We start from the raw sequence: 16,237 nt of genomic DNA, 5'->3' as shown, positions 1-16,237 counted from the left end.
TACGGTGAGTTTTTTTTAAATCTTGTTGTAATGATCATGGCATAAATACTTTATTTGGCAGGATATGAAGATGGTGAGGAAGAGGAGGAGAAAGACGATGATCCAGATGACACATATAACCTTATGGTAAATGTCAAACCTATCAGTCGGTTGGCATAAAGAATAGGTCACGCCACTTTTCCAGTGTGTTTTTAAGTGTGTTTTTTTGTTAAAATTTTTTTTCCATGTGCCCTCTAACATCAAAAATGTGTGTGTCCCCCCCAAAAAAATGACCATGATGCCCAATAATCATTCGATCTGAATCCTTATTGAGCATTCAGATAAATCCAGTAGTGAGATGACTGTATAAGTGGTAATTTCCATTTGCACTTCCAGCTAGGTAAAAAGTGAGCCTGACACCATACGTATCCAAACTGGGCATTGTCCCAGTGCCATGATAGGCCACTGTGTGGCTGAATTTACAAACACACAAACATTTCTTTATTGGGGGAAACGCCATTTTAAAGAGAAACTCTGCAGGAGTTGTGGGGGGGCTGCTGTACAGTGTCTGACACACTTGTCACAGCTGACAACTCATCTCCTGCCACACAATAGTAGTCAGGGGGCGCCAAGAGGGTGGGCGGGTACTAATGACTCAGGCCTGTGTTGTGTTTTTTTGGAGGGGGATTGGCCATGCCTCCCAAATATGTATATGCCCCCTCAGTATCACCCGAAACCCACAGATGTCTCAACTGCTCTGTTGGTAGTGGTGGAATTCTGCCGCAGGAGAACAAATCATTGAGAAGGAGGCAGACACTATGGCCCAGTATGTGGTGAATGCGTGGGGCCCAGTATGTGGTGAATGCGTGGGGCCCAGTATGTGGTGAATGCGTGGGGCCCAGTATGTGGTGAATGCGTGGGGCCCAGAATGTGATGAATGCGTGGGGCCCAGACACTGGACCTCAGCTGCTCTGCTAGTTTATGGATATTACTGACATTTAAGAATAAAAATACACATTACCAATAAATTTATCTATTTTAGAAAATTCTATCATACAACAGCAAACTAAAAAGTACCATTGGAGACGTTACCCATAGCAACCAATCAGCTTCTATCTATCAGTTATTTAGTACAGTCTATTAAAAAGATAGGTGGAAACTGATTGGCTGCTATGGGTAACACCTCCGCTTGTCCTCATTTGAAGGTTTGAGAAGAAATGGGGTGAAATGTGTTTATATTGGGGGGGGGACGTGTTTATATCTTTTAGGCCTGATTTAGCAGTACACCCTTGTGCACTTCTGAACGCAGTTTCCCGTTGTTCAGGAATTAGGCAAGGCGCCTGACCCGTGCTACGCATGTGCAGTACGGGTCCTGCATGTTCGCACGCAGACTGACAGCGATTGACAGTCTGCTGCCATTTGTGGGCGGGGAGGCGATGGCCTCTGTTACGAAAAATCCGATATCCAAAATATCCCTGGTCCCAAGCAATTTGGATATGGGAGACTCAACCTGTAATAACAAGTGACTCTATTTGACCTTATTTTATTTGATTTACTTTACTTCACTTGTTTAGTCAAGGCTTGTTCGCAATGAAATACCCTATTTTATCTGGACGACCAGGCGAGATGCGGTGGACTGTAATTTGCTAAAAAAGGATCAGATGATGAATCACTATGCCAAAGCTGGGTCCTTCACCACCAAGGTGGGTCCTGATTGCCGACCAGTAGAGAAGGCTGCTACCTGTTGTTGTTTTGGGTCGTTGCTGCAGTCTCATGGGATGATGCACAAGTCTGTTTTGCAGACGGACTTTATGTTTGTTATAGGGATGTGCAGGCACGGATAGGTTCGAGTTTGCACGTTGAGTTCGGATTTTTCCCTCCAAAAAAACGGAACTCAGAAAGAGGCAAAACGTCATCTTGCATGGACGAACATCATCATTCCTGGACTTTTGTCCAGGAATGATGATGTTCGTCCATGCAAGATGACGTTTTGCCTCTTTCTGAGTTCCGTTTTTTTGGAGGGAAAAATCCGAACTCAACGTGCAAACTCGAACCTATCCGAGCCTGCACATCCCTAGTTTGTTAGCACTGCGCGTGTTCCTGAGCCGAGCGCCCACATCTACAAGTGTACGCAACTCAGTTGCATCTCCACTAGTGGATAAACGGGCCTAACTCCGTGGCAACGGGACATTCGCACGTAGGCTAAGCAATGTGAGGGGGCGTTGAGGGTGTGTAGACGCAATTGTGGGCTATGCTGATTTGTTCATATGCAGAGATCTGTCTGATTTCAGGACTATCTCATGCACCAGGTACAGTGTTGGTGCACATGTGCACCCTTACAATGCTGACAGCTAATTAAGTAAGTGCACAGACGGGCAGCGCGGTAGCATGAATCCATACAACTCGGTATACAGGCAAATACCTACATTTGTCAGTGTTGGAGCACCACATTGCATAGCAAAGTTGGGGGGTGTGCATGTGTAGGGTGGATAATTCCACTCATGATATGTATCTGCCACCTTTTCTGTAGGTCGGCCTGTGCATCAACTTAAGGAACCTGCACTGGTTTGATGAAGCTGACCCCGACTCGTTCTTCCCTCGCTGCTACCGCCTGGGAGCCGAAGACGAGAAAAGGGCGTTCATTGGTACAGATTTATGATTCATGTTTTATTAAATCTATAATCACTATAATAAGTAAACCCACACATCGGATATATGTCAATTGGCCATCTCTTCATAGCAATCATAACTGAATTGCAGATAGGGGCTGATTTTGAATCAGACGCAGAAAGGCTGTATTTACGGTAGTATCAGAAGCCTGAATTACTACCTTATGCTAAAGTGAGTTTCCATAGGGCTAATACAAAGATCCGTGTGGCTTCATGTGGGAGGCCGCTCCGCCCACTGTTCTTCAGTCCACATCCGCAACAGTATCGGCACGTGCACCTGCCCCATGCTATGTGCAAGAGGTGAGCCTGAAACAGGTTCCCCTTCTGCATACGCACGGCTACGAATTGCACAGATCTGAAGATCCATGCCCACGTCACGATCTAAAGACAGAACAGTTCCGCGTGATCGCATTGTCACCGCCCAGGTCCCACCCCGACAACAGACTGATCCGGGAAAGATCCATCTGACTCAGAATTGGCCAGAGACACACCTAAATGCGTAACATTGCATCTGCGCACGTGCAGTATGCTAAAACTCGTCTCACTTACGTCTGACTCCGAATCAGCTCCATGATAGGTAGAGCTGTTGCTGAAGGTATATACTTGCTGAACTTGTCATTGTTTGATTTAGAGGATTTCTGGCTGACTGCTGCTCGGAGCATTCTCAAAACAGTGTCAGGGAAGGAAAGGAGCAGCGCTTCTGATTATGAGATCCAATGTGGACCCACCCAGGAGAATGAGGCTAATGTGAACCATGACCAGGGTGAGTATTGAGATCAGCGGGGTGCAAGTGGGAATTGCTGTTAGTCCGCACAGGAGTACTTAGCCAAGAACACAGGTCTATTGCCATACAACAGGTTAGCAGTGGACGGTGTATGCCATGCGGTATATATGTCACTAAGGCAAACGCAACGGCATCAGGGAGTACGTCCATACAGCTCTGTGTCTAACGCTCAACACTAGTTGTATGTTCCAATCAAACTCTCGCAAACTTAAACATGACCATAAACAGGACCTATAAATGCACAACTATTATTTATTTGCTAAATTTAAGACATGAAAAGTCTATGTGGCAGGTGTAAAGGTGTGGGCACCCTGCCAGCCAGCACATAGGTACAGGCTGACGAGCGTTTCTTATAGCCAGCCAGATCCTTTACTGTATTGTAGGAAACACTCACCCCTGCTCTTCCTTGTAGAAGTCTTCTAGCTCAGAAGTAAATTTGTGTCATATGAACGCCTAATAACTGTGGGCCGGATTTAACTTGGATCGCAGTTGCTAATACGTACGCATTCGGCCGATTTTTGCGTTCTGCGCATGTGTATGCATCGCAGTGCGCATGCGCGAGCCGGCCACTGCGTTCGGGATTGCGATCTCAGTGACTTCGCAGACCCATCGCAGAGTGATTGACAGAAAGCGCCGTTTCTGGGTGGTGATGGGGGGTGGTAGTGGAAACGCAGGCGTGCCAGTGCATTTGAACGCCTTTGCATGGGCGTGCATAAATAATCCACTGCGATGTCATACGCAGCCTGAGTACTCATAACGTGCGAGGAAGTTAGCAATTTCTGAGTAAGGTCAGGGCTTGTGTGTGTGAGGCTGCGATGGTACTCGACTGTACCTATGTTTTCGCAGTCTTACTAAACATTACGGATGTGTGTAAGGTAAAGCGGGCGTCCTTATGTAGTGCTGCAGCAGCATAGCGATCGCGATGAATTAGCATATTATCGCAGTTGAACTGCGAGCATAATTGGAGCCCTCTGTGATATCCCCATACATCTTCAATAGCATTGAAGTCTGAGGGGTCTATGGGCCTGATTCAGACCCGCTCGTGAGCGCTGAGCGCTCGCAAGCGGGTCGATGTTGGGCAAGTGCGCATGCGCACGACGTGTGCTGCTCCGTCGTTCGCATGCACGAGACCCGCATAGCGATGGCCAAGCCGTCGTTATGGGTCTCGCACCAAAGGGGGCGTGCTGTCGATGGTGAGTGACAGCACGCCCCCTTTGGTGGGCGTGGCTGCCAGACGGAGGCGTTCCCATGGGAACGCCTACTGTCTAAGTCCGGCCCCACTGACATCACTAGTGATGTCAGTGGGAGTGCTTTTGGCTCTGATAGAGCCAAAATCACTCCAGGGCTTGCAGCAACAAGACCCTACCGCAAGGGTCTCGTCGCAAGACCATCGCGACCATCATCATGGACGCTCGTATAAGCTGTGGGTGGTAACCCACAGCTATGCGAACGTCCAAGAGGCCGCTTCGCCAAAAAAAAAAAAACGCCCTGATTCACAGCGGGCGCTCGTTCAGGGCGTCCGGCTCTGAATCAGGCCCTATGTACTAAGACCCCTGAGTACTCTGAATGCCGTTGCAAAACCTGTCTTGTTGCTTTAAGAATTCAAGGTTGGACTTTGAGGAATGTTTTGGATCAGCGTGTTGGTGAAATACCCAACCTCTTCTCAGTATCATTTACTCCTCTAACTTTGGCACATTGGTAATATCTAGTCAAATCCTTCCTTTCTTCCATTCAGATATTATTTCCTGTGCCAGTGGCTGCCACGCAGAGCCGCTACTAGGGGTGGGTGAGTAGTGCCGTAACCCAGGATGCAAGGTCTGTTGGCACCTGTGTTTGGCTTGCAGGGTACTTGGAACAGCAGTCTTCAACCTGCAGAACCAGCTGGCGCACCCAGAGGATGCACCTGGTGCTCAACTTTTTGCACTGCTAGCACACAATGCCAATATGTAATAGATCTATCCCCCCCTATGCTTAGTAGCTGGAAGGTGGTCTTTTCTTCCGCTGCTTCATCAAAGCATGTCTGTGGCGGAAACAATTCATTTTTGCTTCATCAATCCGTGGGTCGTTGCTATAACATGTCTTCGGTTCATCAAAGTGTTAATTGCTTTTTGGCCTAATGAGCCAATCACGTTTTCGTGTCTTAAAAAACAAATGATTATGATTGGACTAGATGGGTGCCCAGACTCTAGCACAGGCCTGGAAAACCTGTGGTTTTCCAGCTGTTGTAAAACTACATATCCCAACATGCCCTGCCACAGTTTTTTGCATTCCCTAATAACAAAATTGGGGCAGGGCATGCTGGGACTTGTAATTTCACAACAGCTGGAGAGCCACAGGTTGGCCAGGCCTGCTCTAGCACATGCCTTCCTCCATTGAAATATATTTTTCTAACGTTTGCATCCCCCCCTCTACCCTCTCTTAACGGCGCATTCTTGAGTAGACTCTGGCACCATGCCACCCTCTAATGCACATGAGCAGATGGACATGGCGCCTGCACCGTTTTTCAAATGAAATCTGTACTGTGCATGACATGGAACCCGCGCCACACACCCTGTACCCATTATAGATGTGCCCGTTTGTGCATAAATATCCCATGTGTAAGTTAACAGATATTGTTTTATTATCCTTTCACTTAGAGATTCAGAGAAATGGATCATTTGATTTTGGTGCCCAAACTTTTGCCTATAACTTAATATTGTTAATACCTCCTTGCCTAAAGAAAGAAGGCAGAGGGATTCTGGGGGTCATTCAGACCCGCTCGCGAGCGAAGGACGCTCACAAGCGGGTCGATGTTGGGCGCATGCGCGAGACCCGGCGAGCGACGAGGAATACGTCGCTCGGGGTCTCGCACCAAAGGGGGCGTGCTGTAGATGGTGAGTGACAGCACGCCCCCTTTGGTGGGCGTGCTGGGGGCGTGGCTGCCAGATGGAGGCGTTCCCATGGGAACGCCTTCTGTCTGGATCCGGCCCTACTGACATCACTAGTGATGTCAGTGGGAGTGATTTTGACTCTGATAGAGCCAAAATCACTCCAGGGCTTGCGGTCACCGAGACCCTACCGCAGGGTCTCGTCGCAAGCCCGATGGTCGCGATGGTCTTGACCATCGCGGCCATCATCATGGACGCTCGCATAAGCTGTGGGTGGTAACCCACAGCTATGCGAGCGTCCAAGAGGCCGCTCCATTTTTAGGGAGGAGGGCACTGATTCAGAGCAAGCGCTCTGGTCAGAGTGTCCGGCTCTGAATCAGGCCCTCTATTCACTTTTATATGTTTTCATTTCTAAATGTTGTCCCCATCATGCAGCAGTGTTTGCAATAGTTTACCAGCACTTTCTTCATCTGTTGGGTTTGGAAATGTTCCCCAGTGTGGTTTAGGAAGCAGATCCATTGCAGCAGATGCAGGCTGTAGAGCCTGGAGGTCATCTAAGCTCCCGTCACAACATATTGCCCTAATACCAGATGGTTTACTTCTTGTTTCCAGTTAGTAAAAGAGCAACCAAAAAGCGTGGAGGCCGGGTGCCAGCTCGGGTTATCACAATGGCCATCCAGGCCTGCGAGTCTTACCTCAACAGCCTGGACCACAATGACATTGACACAGAAACAACCTCAGCTTCCATTATGACAGATGCATCATGGGAAGAATTTCTGCGCTGCTACTATCAGGTCATCCAGTAAGTGGCCACATAACGAATCGCTTGGCTTCTTTCATCTGTATTTCTTATGTTTCTGGAGTCCAGTGGACAATCATAATCTCATGTCTGCTATAGAAGGTGATCAGGGTCAGAATACAGACTATAAAGCTGGTTTCACCTTTCTTAAATCACAGAGGTTCCCAAACCTTGAGGCTCCCCGACAGTCCTGGTTTTGGAGATATCCATGTTTGAGCGCAGGTGACTTAATTAGTACCTCAGTCAATTTGATTTAACCACCTGTGCTCATCCATCGATAGCTCTAAAACCTGAACTGTTGGGGAGCCTTGAAGACCGCGTTTGGGAACCTCTGCTCTAAGACATAGTTGCCAACTCTCCAAGAAATAACAGACTACCCTCCCGTCTCATGCCCACCTTCCTAGAGAGTGAGCGAAACGCGTAATCAACTAATCATAGCCTTACCCTCCGCTGCGCGATTAGGTCAATTGCAGCAATGAGCAGGAAGGGTGAGGCTATGATGATGCCAACTACACCCCAAAATCTCCTGCAAAGGTGCTAAAAAAACTATGATATGAAAATCATCTATGGAAACTTATTGATGTTAATCTGAATTTGTAAGTGGAACTATTTAAGCATTAATGTTTATCGACAAAGCACCACAAGGGGTCCGCAGCGCCTTACATGGTACATACACAGGAACAGTGCAAACAAAACAAGAAAAAAAATGCAGAAGACTTATAGGACAAGCAGAACATGGGATACAAGCTATGGAAACACTGTTGCATATGCAGCCACAATATCCACAGAAGTAGTGTCGGCTGTTTAACCCAAAGGTTTGGTGTCATTGTGGAGACAGTAATATAAGGGAGGGAGGGAAGAGCACCCTGCTTGTGAGAGCTTACAATCTAAAGGGTAAGACAGATACTTTGGTTGCACATAGGGGGGAGACAGTGAGTGTGGAGAATAGAGCGATGGATTAGGGTGAGGGTATGTGGTCGGGAAGCCGGCGGACCTAACCCGATAGCCGGCTTTCCGACTTCTTAATCCCAGCGAGGGTTAAATGACAGGCGTCTAAATCTAGATGCCTGTCATTTGACCGGCGCCCGACATCCTGATCGAAGTCATGCCGGGCGCAGAGCGCAGACAGCCGCGCTTTAGGTTAGGGGCTCCCGGGGGCGACTTAGGGTTAGGCACCCCCCCAGGGTGGTTAGGGTTAGGGGGTAGAATTAGGTTAGACAATACTTACCTTGGACGATCAGGATTTCCTTCTCTGCCGGGATGCCGCTGTCGGGATTCCAACAGCCGGGCATGGGTCCGGCAGTAAATCATACCGATTCCAGGGTGAGATATGAGAGGTGTTTAGGTTGTAGTTTAATTTGTGCCCTGTAAATGGATGGCGCAAATAGTTCTGTAATATTTTGTGTTAACCCCATGTGTTTGCATTGCGTCTAACGTATATTGGTTAGCATGGGATATATATATATTTTTTTGTCAAATTTTGTAAACAAATTAAACCGATTTTTGAAATCAAACACCTCCTCCCTTCTGTTGTTGCAGTGAAGGAGCCGTCATAGAACAGTCATTCTCCTACATGGATCAGTGCAGCCGTTTATTGCAGCAACTAGCGAAAGTGCAGCCACAGCTGGACATGGAAGGAGACCGGAACATCTGGATTGTTAAACCCGGAGCTAAATCCCGTGGAAGAGGTGAGAACAGACGTGACCTGTGCTGTCTTCTTTCCATCTTCTGTGACGCACTCCATCGTGCCAAGGTGGTGCCCGAGGCTGGCCACAGTGCAGCTATATAATGCCACCAGCGCTCAGGCTATGAAGGAAAATTCTTACCCCAGCCAAAGTTATCTAGTGCAGCGAAGTTCGGACGTAGAATCCGTGTTTAAACATTCAATGTACCTATCTAATGAACTTGGACGTCTCACGAGTCAGCATTTAGCTGCGAGACTGTAACCCCAGAAGGGGCCACATGGGGTGATGTATATGGGCACCATTTGGGGCCTATTCATGATGTTAATGATGTTTATCATGACGTTAATGATAATTAACATTCTAATTTGACGCAGCCACCGGAGCAATTCAGCATTGCTCCGGCGCGGTGGCAGCTGATGTGAAATCAGCTGCCCCTGCGAGCGGCTTCACTGCTCCTTTTCGGAGCAGTGAATCTTTTCACTGCTCCTGTCGGAGTAGTGACGGCAGTGCGCATGCGCGAACTACAGCGACGTCCGGCGGCAGGAGCCGGACAGGGGCGGAGGGATCCGAAAGGATCCCTTCTCGCAACCTGGACCTACTTCCCATAGGGAAGAGCGGGTTGCAAACCCAATCTGAAGATGGCGAATGCCCCCGCAGTCAAGCTCCGAAAATATAATATAATATGAATTCTGTCCCCATACTAGTGTATGGGGACAGTGGGCCATTCCGCAAACAGAAGGTAAGTAGGAGATATCTGTGGATACTAGTGTATGGGGACAGCAGGTCATTCCGGGAGAGGAAGGTAAGTAGGAGATATCTGTGATACTAGTGTATGGGGACAGCGGGTCATTCCGGGAGAGGAAGGTAAGTAGGAGATATCTGTGATACTAATGTATGGGGACAGCGGGCCATTCCGCAAACGGAAGGTAAGTAGGAGATATCTGGGATACTAGTGTATGGGGACAGCGGGTCATTCCGGGAGAGGAAGGTAAGTAGGAGATATCTGTGATACTAGTGTATGGGGACAGCGGGTCATTCCGGGAGAGGAAGGTAAGTAGGAGATATCTGTGATACTAGTGTATGGGGACAGCGGGCCATTCCGGGAGAGGAAGGTAAGGAGGAGATATCTGTGATACTAGTGTATGGGGTGTATATCTGTGATATCTCCTGCTTCACCTTCTTAATGAATGGCCCGAATACTTAATTGTCACAATTGCAGGAGAAAATGTGCTTTTTCACCTGCTTTTGTGACAATTAAGTGATGATGAATAGGCCCCTTTATCTGCTGTAGAAAGGGAGTTACACAGACCATATTGAACGGCAACTTCGCTAAAGGTTAATCTCTATCTGTACTTTATAGCATGAAGATTGCAGATAAATGCTCCTAATGTTCACCAATCGTATTTTTACAGGTATAATCTGCATGGATCGCCTGGCGGAAATTCTAAAGCTGGTAGACTGTGATCCCATGATTGTCAAGGATGGCAAATGGGTGGTACAGAAGTACATTGAGAGGCCGCTCCTCATCTTTGGCACTAAGTTCGACCTGCGCCAGTGGTTTCTGGTGACCGACTGGAACCCACTGACCATCTGGTTCTATCGGGAGTGTTACATACGCTTTTCTACGCAGCCGTTCTCCCTGGAGAATCTAGACACGTAGGTTAGCTTGAAATACTCATCCCTACCCTAATTACTCATTAACCAGAATACAAGGGGGTAAAACTGACACGGAATGGAAAACTAGCTCTCCACAAGCTGAACGCAGCGTCCGACGCCGCAAATAAAACTCTTGGGATGCAAGACAGGCAAAAAAAAACACAGAATTATCATAGTGTAAGTCATTAGTTAGACCACATCTAAAAACGTAGGACATATTTTTGGGCACCTCACTGTAATAATATAGAATTAAATGAGACAGAGGCCCATATGTAATAGCCTGCGAGTTGTGGGCAGTGGCGATATTTTGGAGATGTACAGATGTGTCCTCACTTACTGGGTGTCCGTACTCCACATGGAGCAAGACGGCTGGCGTAACTGAGAGATGAGTCTAATTCATATCGCAGACGCAGAGAAAACCCACTCACAGTGTACCCGAGACCCTAGGCTGTGACTTCTACCGCACAGGAATTGGTTTCACACACGTACAAGGTCGCAAATGCAGCACAACAGAACTCGGTGAGGAAAAGCCGCGGCCAATCGTAATAGAACCGTTTTTACACAGATTTGGGGAGGGTCACGTGTAGAGACAGGGGTAGGGTTAGGATACTTACCGACAGGATTCTGACTGCTGGGATCCTGAGCAGTCAGAGGTATCTAGTTAATGTGTATTTTTTTTTTTTTTAGGCAAATACTAGAATTTGCTTACTAAAAAGTTGATCATACGGAGGACTAGGGGTTATTATTAGGACGGGACGGGAGATTTCACAGCCAGCATAGGAAGGGGTCCTGGTTACACTGCAGATTACCTTACTACACGAACAACATTTAAAATGGGTTGGACGCATTAATCCATAATTATAATACAGAGGACATTATAACAGTGATTCGTCCATAGAATACTTTGGATTTCATTGTGGCACTAGGAAGCAAATTTCCCCTCTTTGCACCTGATTTGATAACTGTCACAAGTTGTTTTACCTTCCTCTGGATAAACAAAACTAGAGCTTGTGAAAGGATAGAACTCAATAGACCTAGGTCTTGTTTTATTTTTTTTTACCTTATTATGTTCAGGGTTGCACTGAACAGCCGGGTCTTGTGGAGCTCCTCAAGGCTGAGTTCTGGCTGGATTTCGTTTCAGAATTGAATTTCTAGGTTGCTCAGTTTAGAGGGAAAACAGGAGAAACATGATAACTGACCAGAAGAAAGTAGAAGACGGTAGAAAGTGTAAATCTGTAATAACATGGGAACTGGGTAATGATGGGCACAGGGAGATGGACTATATGAGACAGACGTTAACAAACATTTAAAATGATCAGACAGAAGAAGCAATGAACCTGCCAATTGATCCATGGAGTTGTCATTTGTATTTATCATTAATCTCAGAAACTGTATCCAGTCACAATCTAGATAGTGGTCCAGACGCTGCCTATTGTGGAGCCGATTGTAAGGCCATTTCCCGGCCAGCACTCAACCTTAGAACAGGGCCTTTTGTAGATATGCAAGGATCAAAATCCATCAAGTGTAATGTAAAGGCATTACCCATCAGTCAGCAGCAGATGGGACATTAGCGGGACACCTTACATATTGGGGAGGGGGGTTATGGGGTATTGCAAGTGCATAACATTGTCCAATATTGACTTTTCAGCTCTATTCACTTATGCAACAACTCCATCCAAAAGAATTTTGAGAACTCTCGAAGTCGCCACCCTCAAGTTCCCGCTGACAACATGTGGTCTAGCAATCAATTCCAGGAACACCTCCAGAGGTTGGGAGAAAAAAAGTCCTGGTCCGAGATCATTGTGCCGGGAATGAAGGCAGCGATTATACATGCGATGCAGAGCACACAAGATATAGTAGAGTTCAGGAAAAACAGCTTTGAGCTGTATGGGGCTGATTTCATGTTTGGGGAGAGCTTCCAGCCCTGGCTGATTGAAATCAATTCCAGCCCCACAATGGCGCCATCAACAGCCGTAACCACCAGGCTGTGTGCTGGGGTTCAAGAGGACACCTTGCGTGTGGTTTTAAATCGGAAGCATGATCGCAACTGTGATGTTGGCGCTTTCGAACTCATCTACAAACAGGTAAAGTGGTCAACAACTACTATTGAGAGATGATAACTGTTTGTTGAGTGGCTGATGTTGAATAACGAGGATGATATACTATTATTGCATACATCAACTTGTGTTGTTATAGGTTGCTGTGGACATCCCTCAATACGTCGGGATCAATTTATTGGTGGAAGGATCCACAGTGAAAAAGCCTCATACTCAGCACAGACAACCCAATGGACTTATCAATGTTGGAATCACCCAACTGATCAACCAAAGGTCGCACTCCATGGTGCAGGACAAGATGTCAACTGGCAAGACTTTCATTGGCAATCAGGATACCTCCAAACACCCAACAATCCCATATTCAACAAGAAACACATCTGGGCCTGCAAGAAACCAACAAACCCTTAAAAGAGCAAAGACTACAGCACTCGGCAAAGAAAACAAAGCAACGACAGACATTAAGTGTGGACCTGAGAGTGTGAAGTTTGTGAGGTTTTCTAGCAAGTCGGGAACCAAACACGTAGATGCAAAATCACTGCTTCATAGAGCAAACGTACCAAAGGCAGAAGTCATTCAACTTCATCCACGTTTTCTTGCTACTCCTAAATTATGTCTTTCAGAGAAACCTCTTCTAGTAAAGCTCCCAACTGGCCAAAGGGATGGCATGCGCCTGGACCTGAAGTTCACCAGCCTTGATGCAGAATTGCAACTCTTTAATAGTATATCAAGAGGAGGTAAACAAATTTGTATTCAAATGGTGAAACGCATATACAGCAACCTCTGTAAGTGGTGAAACGCGTATACAGCAACCTCTGTAAGTGGTGAAACGTATATACAGCAACGTCTAAGTGGTGAAACACGTATACAGCAACCTCTGTAAGTGGTGAAACACATATACAGCAACCTCTAAGTGGTGAAACGCGTATACAGCAACATCTGTAAGTGGTGAAATGCGTATACAGCAACCTCTGTAAAAGGCGAAAACAGATTTCATAGAGCTCTATTTAGAAAGGATAAAAACAGCTTCTCTCCAGCATTTTAGCTGGAGAAAGGTTGATATTGTGTATCTCTGTATGTAGTAAAGTGAAAAGTGCAGAGAAACCACAAATTTATCCACCTTTTCGTTTTGTCTGTCAGATTCCTGCAGTCCCTATAGGTTACAATGGGAGTTGTGCAGGTCCGGTATTTTTAAAGATGAGTGAAGCCTTGCTTCTCTTATCTTATGGGGCGAATTAAATTAGCCGCAGAACTTTACCGCTAGCTAATTGATTCCCCAGGCTAAAGCCTTGAAGACTCAGGACTTATCGGGGGCATGGCCTAATCGCAGGAGGCGTGGCCACCGAAAAAAAAAAAAAAAAAAAAAGAGCCCTTCAGCCAGGGGCAGATCCAGGGGGGCCTTGATCAGTGTGATTGCCCCCACAAAACATGAGCATGTCGCTCAGCGGCAGCAGTCTCCTTTGTCCCATTGCAGCCTGCTAAAAGGAAGGCGGCACCATCGGGGATTTTTATTCACCTGTCAAAAGGTGGGAAGAACACCGTTCTTCCCGTTAGGAGCTGTTTTTTCACACCGAAGACAGGGGAATTTTTGGTGTGATAAAAACGGAGGGTAATTGAATTGCCTGGGAGTAAAGTCCAGTTTTTAACGCACAAAAAAATTATCGTGGGCATTTGAATTCCCCCCCCCTTAGTTCGAAACAGAACACCAACTCTGGATGGCGCTACGTCTCCTGGCACTAGAGAAAAGCAGGAACGAGGCAGCTCTCTTTCTGCTTTCTCCCAAAGTGCAGCACTCCATTTGGCTCCTCCCCCAAATAGCAGCCTTCACACCCGTTCTGCACATGCGTGACCCAGCGCATGCTAACATATGCTGGTGTCTTACGCATTTACAAACAAAATTCAACAATCACATAGTGCGATGTCATTTATCTCATCATCGGAGAAGCTCTTGTTCGAGTGCTCTGTCCCAGCAAGTCTTTTCCTATGAATATACCCTGTATCCACATTGTGAGAGATGGCGAAAAATTCCAATAATTTTCTATAGTCTTTTCATAGTTACCTAGTTGGTTGGAGGGATTAGTTTCTAATAAACTCTAGTAACCGATGGCAACTGACCAGCAATTCACTTTGTGCAGGCTAAGCTGGCCACAACGATACAGATTTAATAGTTTTTGAACAAATTGGCTGCACATTACACCTGAGCAAAATGGATTTGTCAGGATGACAGGTCTGGTGGGTTATTGTAGTAGAGGAGAGTGCAGACCAGCCACATGCACCATGCACAGAGGACTCTTGTTCTTGTTGGTATATGTACAATGAACATGGTAGAGAAAACTGTATGAAAACGAGTTATTACAAAAAAATATAATCAACTGGAAAATCCTAATATTTATTTTAGTTAGGGCAGCCAATCATCTGAGGTCACCACTCCTCAAACTACGATAAAGATAAATCGTAGGTCTAATTACAGGCGTCGGGATTTTGACGCCTGTCATTAGTACCCTGCCGGGATTTGGCAGTCGGAAAGCCTGCGGTCGGCATTTCGACCGTCGGCTTCCTGACTGCATCCCATGTTATATATACATACACACACATACACAGTAGATAATATAGCTCATATAAGAATAGACATATAAAAGATGTCTCTTCAAGAAATCAAATAATCAGTGAAGTTGGGTGAAGCAAGATTACATTTCAGGTAACGATGACATATACTATGGACGTTATTCAATTGTTTTAGCGCTCCCGATCTCCCGTCTAAAGTGACGGGAGATCGCGGGGCGCTATTCAATTGATACCGGTTATCACGCTGATCGCGTCCATAGAGGTCGGGGTCTAACCGCGTAAAACGGCTACACCCGACCAAAGTGCTGGGCGCGATTGCGAAAAGTGCCGTTTGGCCGCCCAAATGGGTCACTTTTCGCCCATTTCAGCTCACACCTCCGGGGGGGGTGATGCGAGCTGAATTGGTGCGCCGGTAGCTGATCGCGCCCGACAGGAGCAACAATTGAATAGCTCCGTCGGATGCGAAGGGGGCTGGAAACAATTGAATTCTGCCCCATATGGTAAAAAAAAAAAGAATAGTAAATACATATATCTTGAAATACATTATGGAAGCATACAAAATGCAGAGTGATATTCATACGTCCATAATATGTATCCACCCAGGCAGAATATTCTTTCCTGAAACAATTGTCGTGGTCAGTATCCATGCAAAAGCTATCTGAGGAAGTAGACCTAGGGCCTGATTCAGAGAAGCTAATGAGATCTTGACACAGATCGAGCCATTGCGCATAAGCCGCACTGCGTACGTGTTGCGATTGTCTTGTGATTCCGCCATGTCTGACCGTTACATGGGCGTGCATAAATTAGACACTGCGATCTCCTACACAGCATGAGAGCTCCCTGCATGTCAGGAGAGCTGCTGAGTTTGTGGTTGGTCAGACCTGCCAAAAGGGCAAGATGGCTGCTCGATGTATGTCGATGTTACCAACACTTACACAGGTGAATGACGTTGTCTGCCTATGAGAAGACAGCGGTGGGCGTCCTTGTGCTTGGGTGATCTTTGGAACAATTAGCATATCTGCGCAGCTGCATTCTGTGTGAAGTCACAGCTGCGATCGCATTAGGGGCCATCTCCGAAACCGGCCCCTAGTTCGGTGAAACGCGTTGCAGCAGTGGAAGTGAGACTCTTCTTTCATTCTTTTATTTTAGGCTTTATTTTTTCTATCTAGTTTTTTGTGT

General features: G+C 46.6%; 1 protein-coding gene across 2 annotated transcripts in view; it reads left to right on the top strand.

Annotated features, from left to right (window-relative positions):
• Positions 1 to 16,237, top strand: part of TTLL3 (tubulin tyrosine ligase like 3) — a 29,248-nt gene that overhangs the window by 12,382 nt on the left and 629 nt on the right. For both annotated transcript variants that reach the window (XM_088473243.1, XM_088473242.1), the window contains exons 6-14: positions 62 to 126; positions 1,554 to 1,682; positions 2,510 to 2,624; positions 3,280 to 3,411; positions 6,912 to 7,101; positions 8,638 to 8,786; positions 10,196 to 10,439; positions 12,088 to 12,523; positions 12,636 to 13,230. In XM_088473243.1, the coding sequence (XP_088329369.1) occupies positions 62 to 126; positions 1,554 to 1,682; positions 2,510 to 2,624; positions 3,280 to 3,411; positions 6,912 to 7,101; positions 8,638 to 8,786; positions 10,196 to 10,439; positions 12,088 to 12,523; positions 12,636 to 13,230 (2,055 nt within the window). The remainder of the gene's footprint in view (positions 1 to 61; positions 127 to 1,553; positions 1,683 to 2,509; positions 2,625 to 3,279; positions 3,412 to 6,911; positions 7,102 to 8,637; positions 8,787 to 10,195; positions 10,440 to 12,087; positions 12,524 to 12,635; positions 13,231 to 16,237) is intronic.

This window comes from Taudactylus pleione, unplaced genomic scaffold, assembly GCF_031769625.1.
Source record: "Taudactylus pleione unplaced genomic scaffold, aTauple2 ptg000133l, whole genome shotgun sequence".
In the NCBI taxonomy this organism is placed as follows: Eukaryota; Metazoa; Chordata; class Amphibia; order Anura; family Myobatrachidae; genus Taudactylus; species Taudactylus pleione.
The sequence above is the reverse complement of the archived record's forward strand: the minus strand, read 5'-3'. Positions and strand labels throughout refer to the sequence as shown.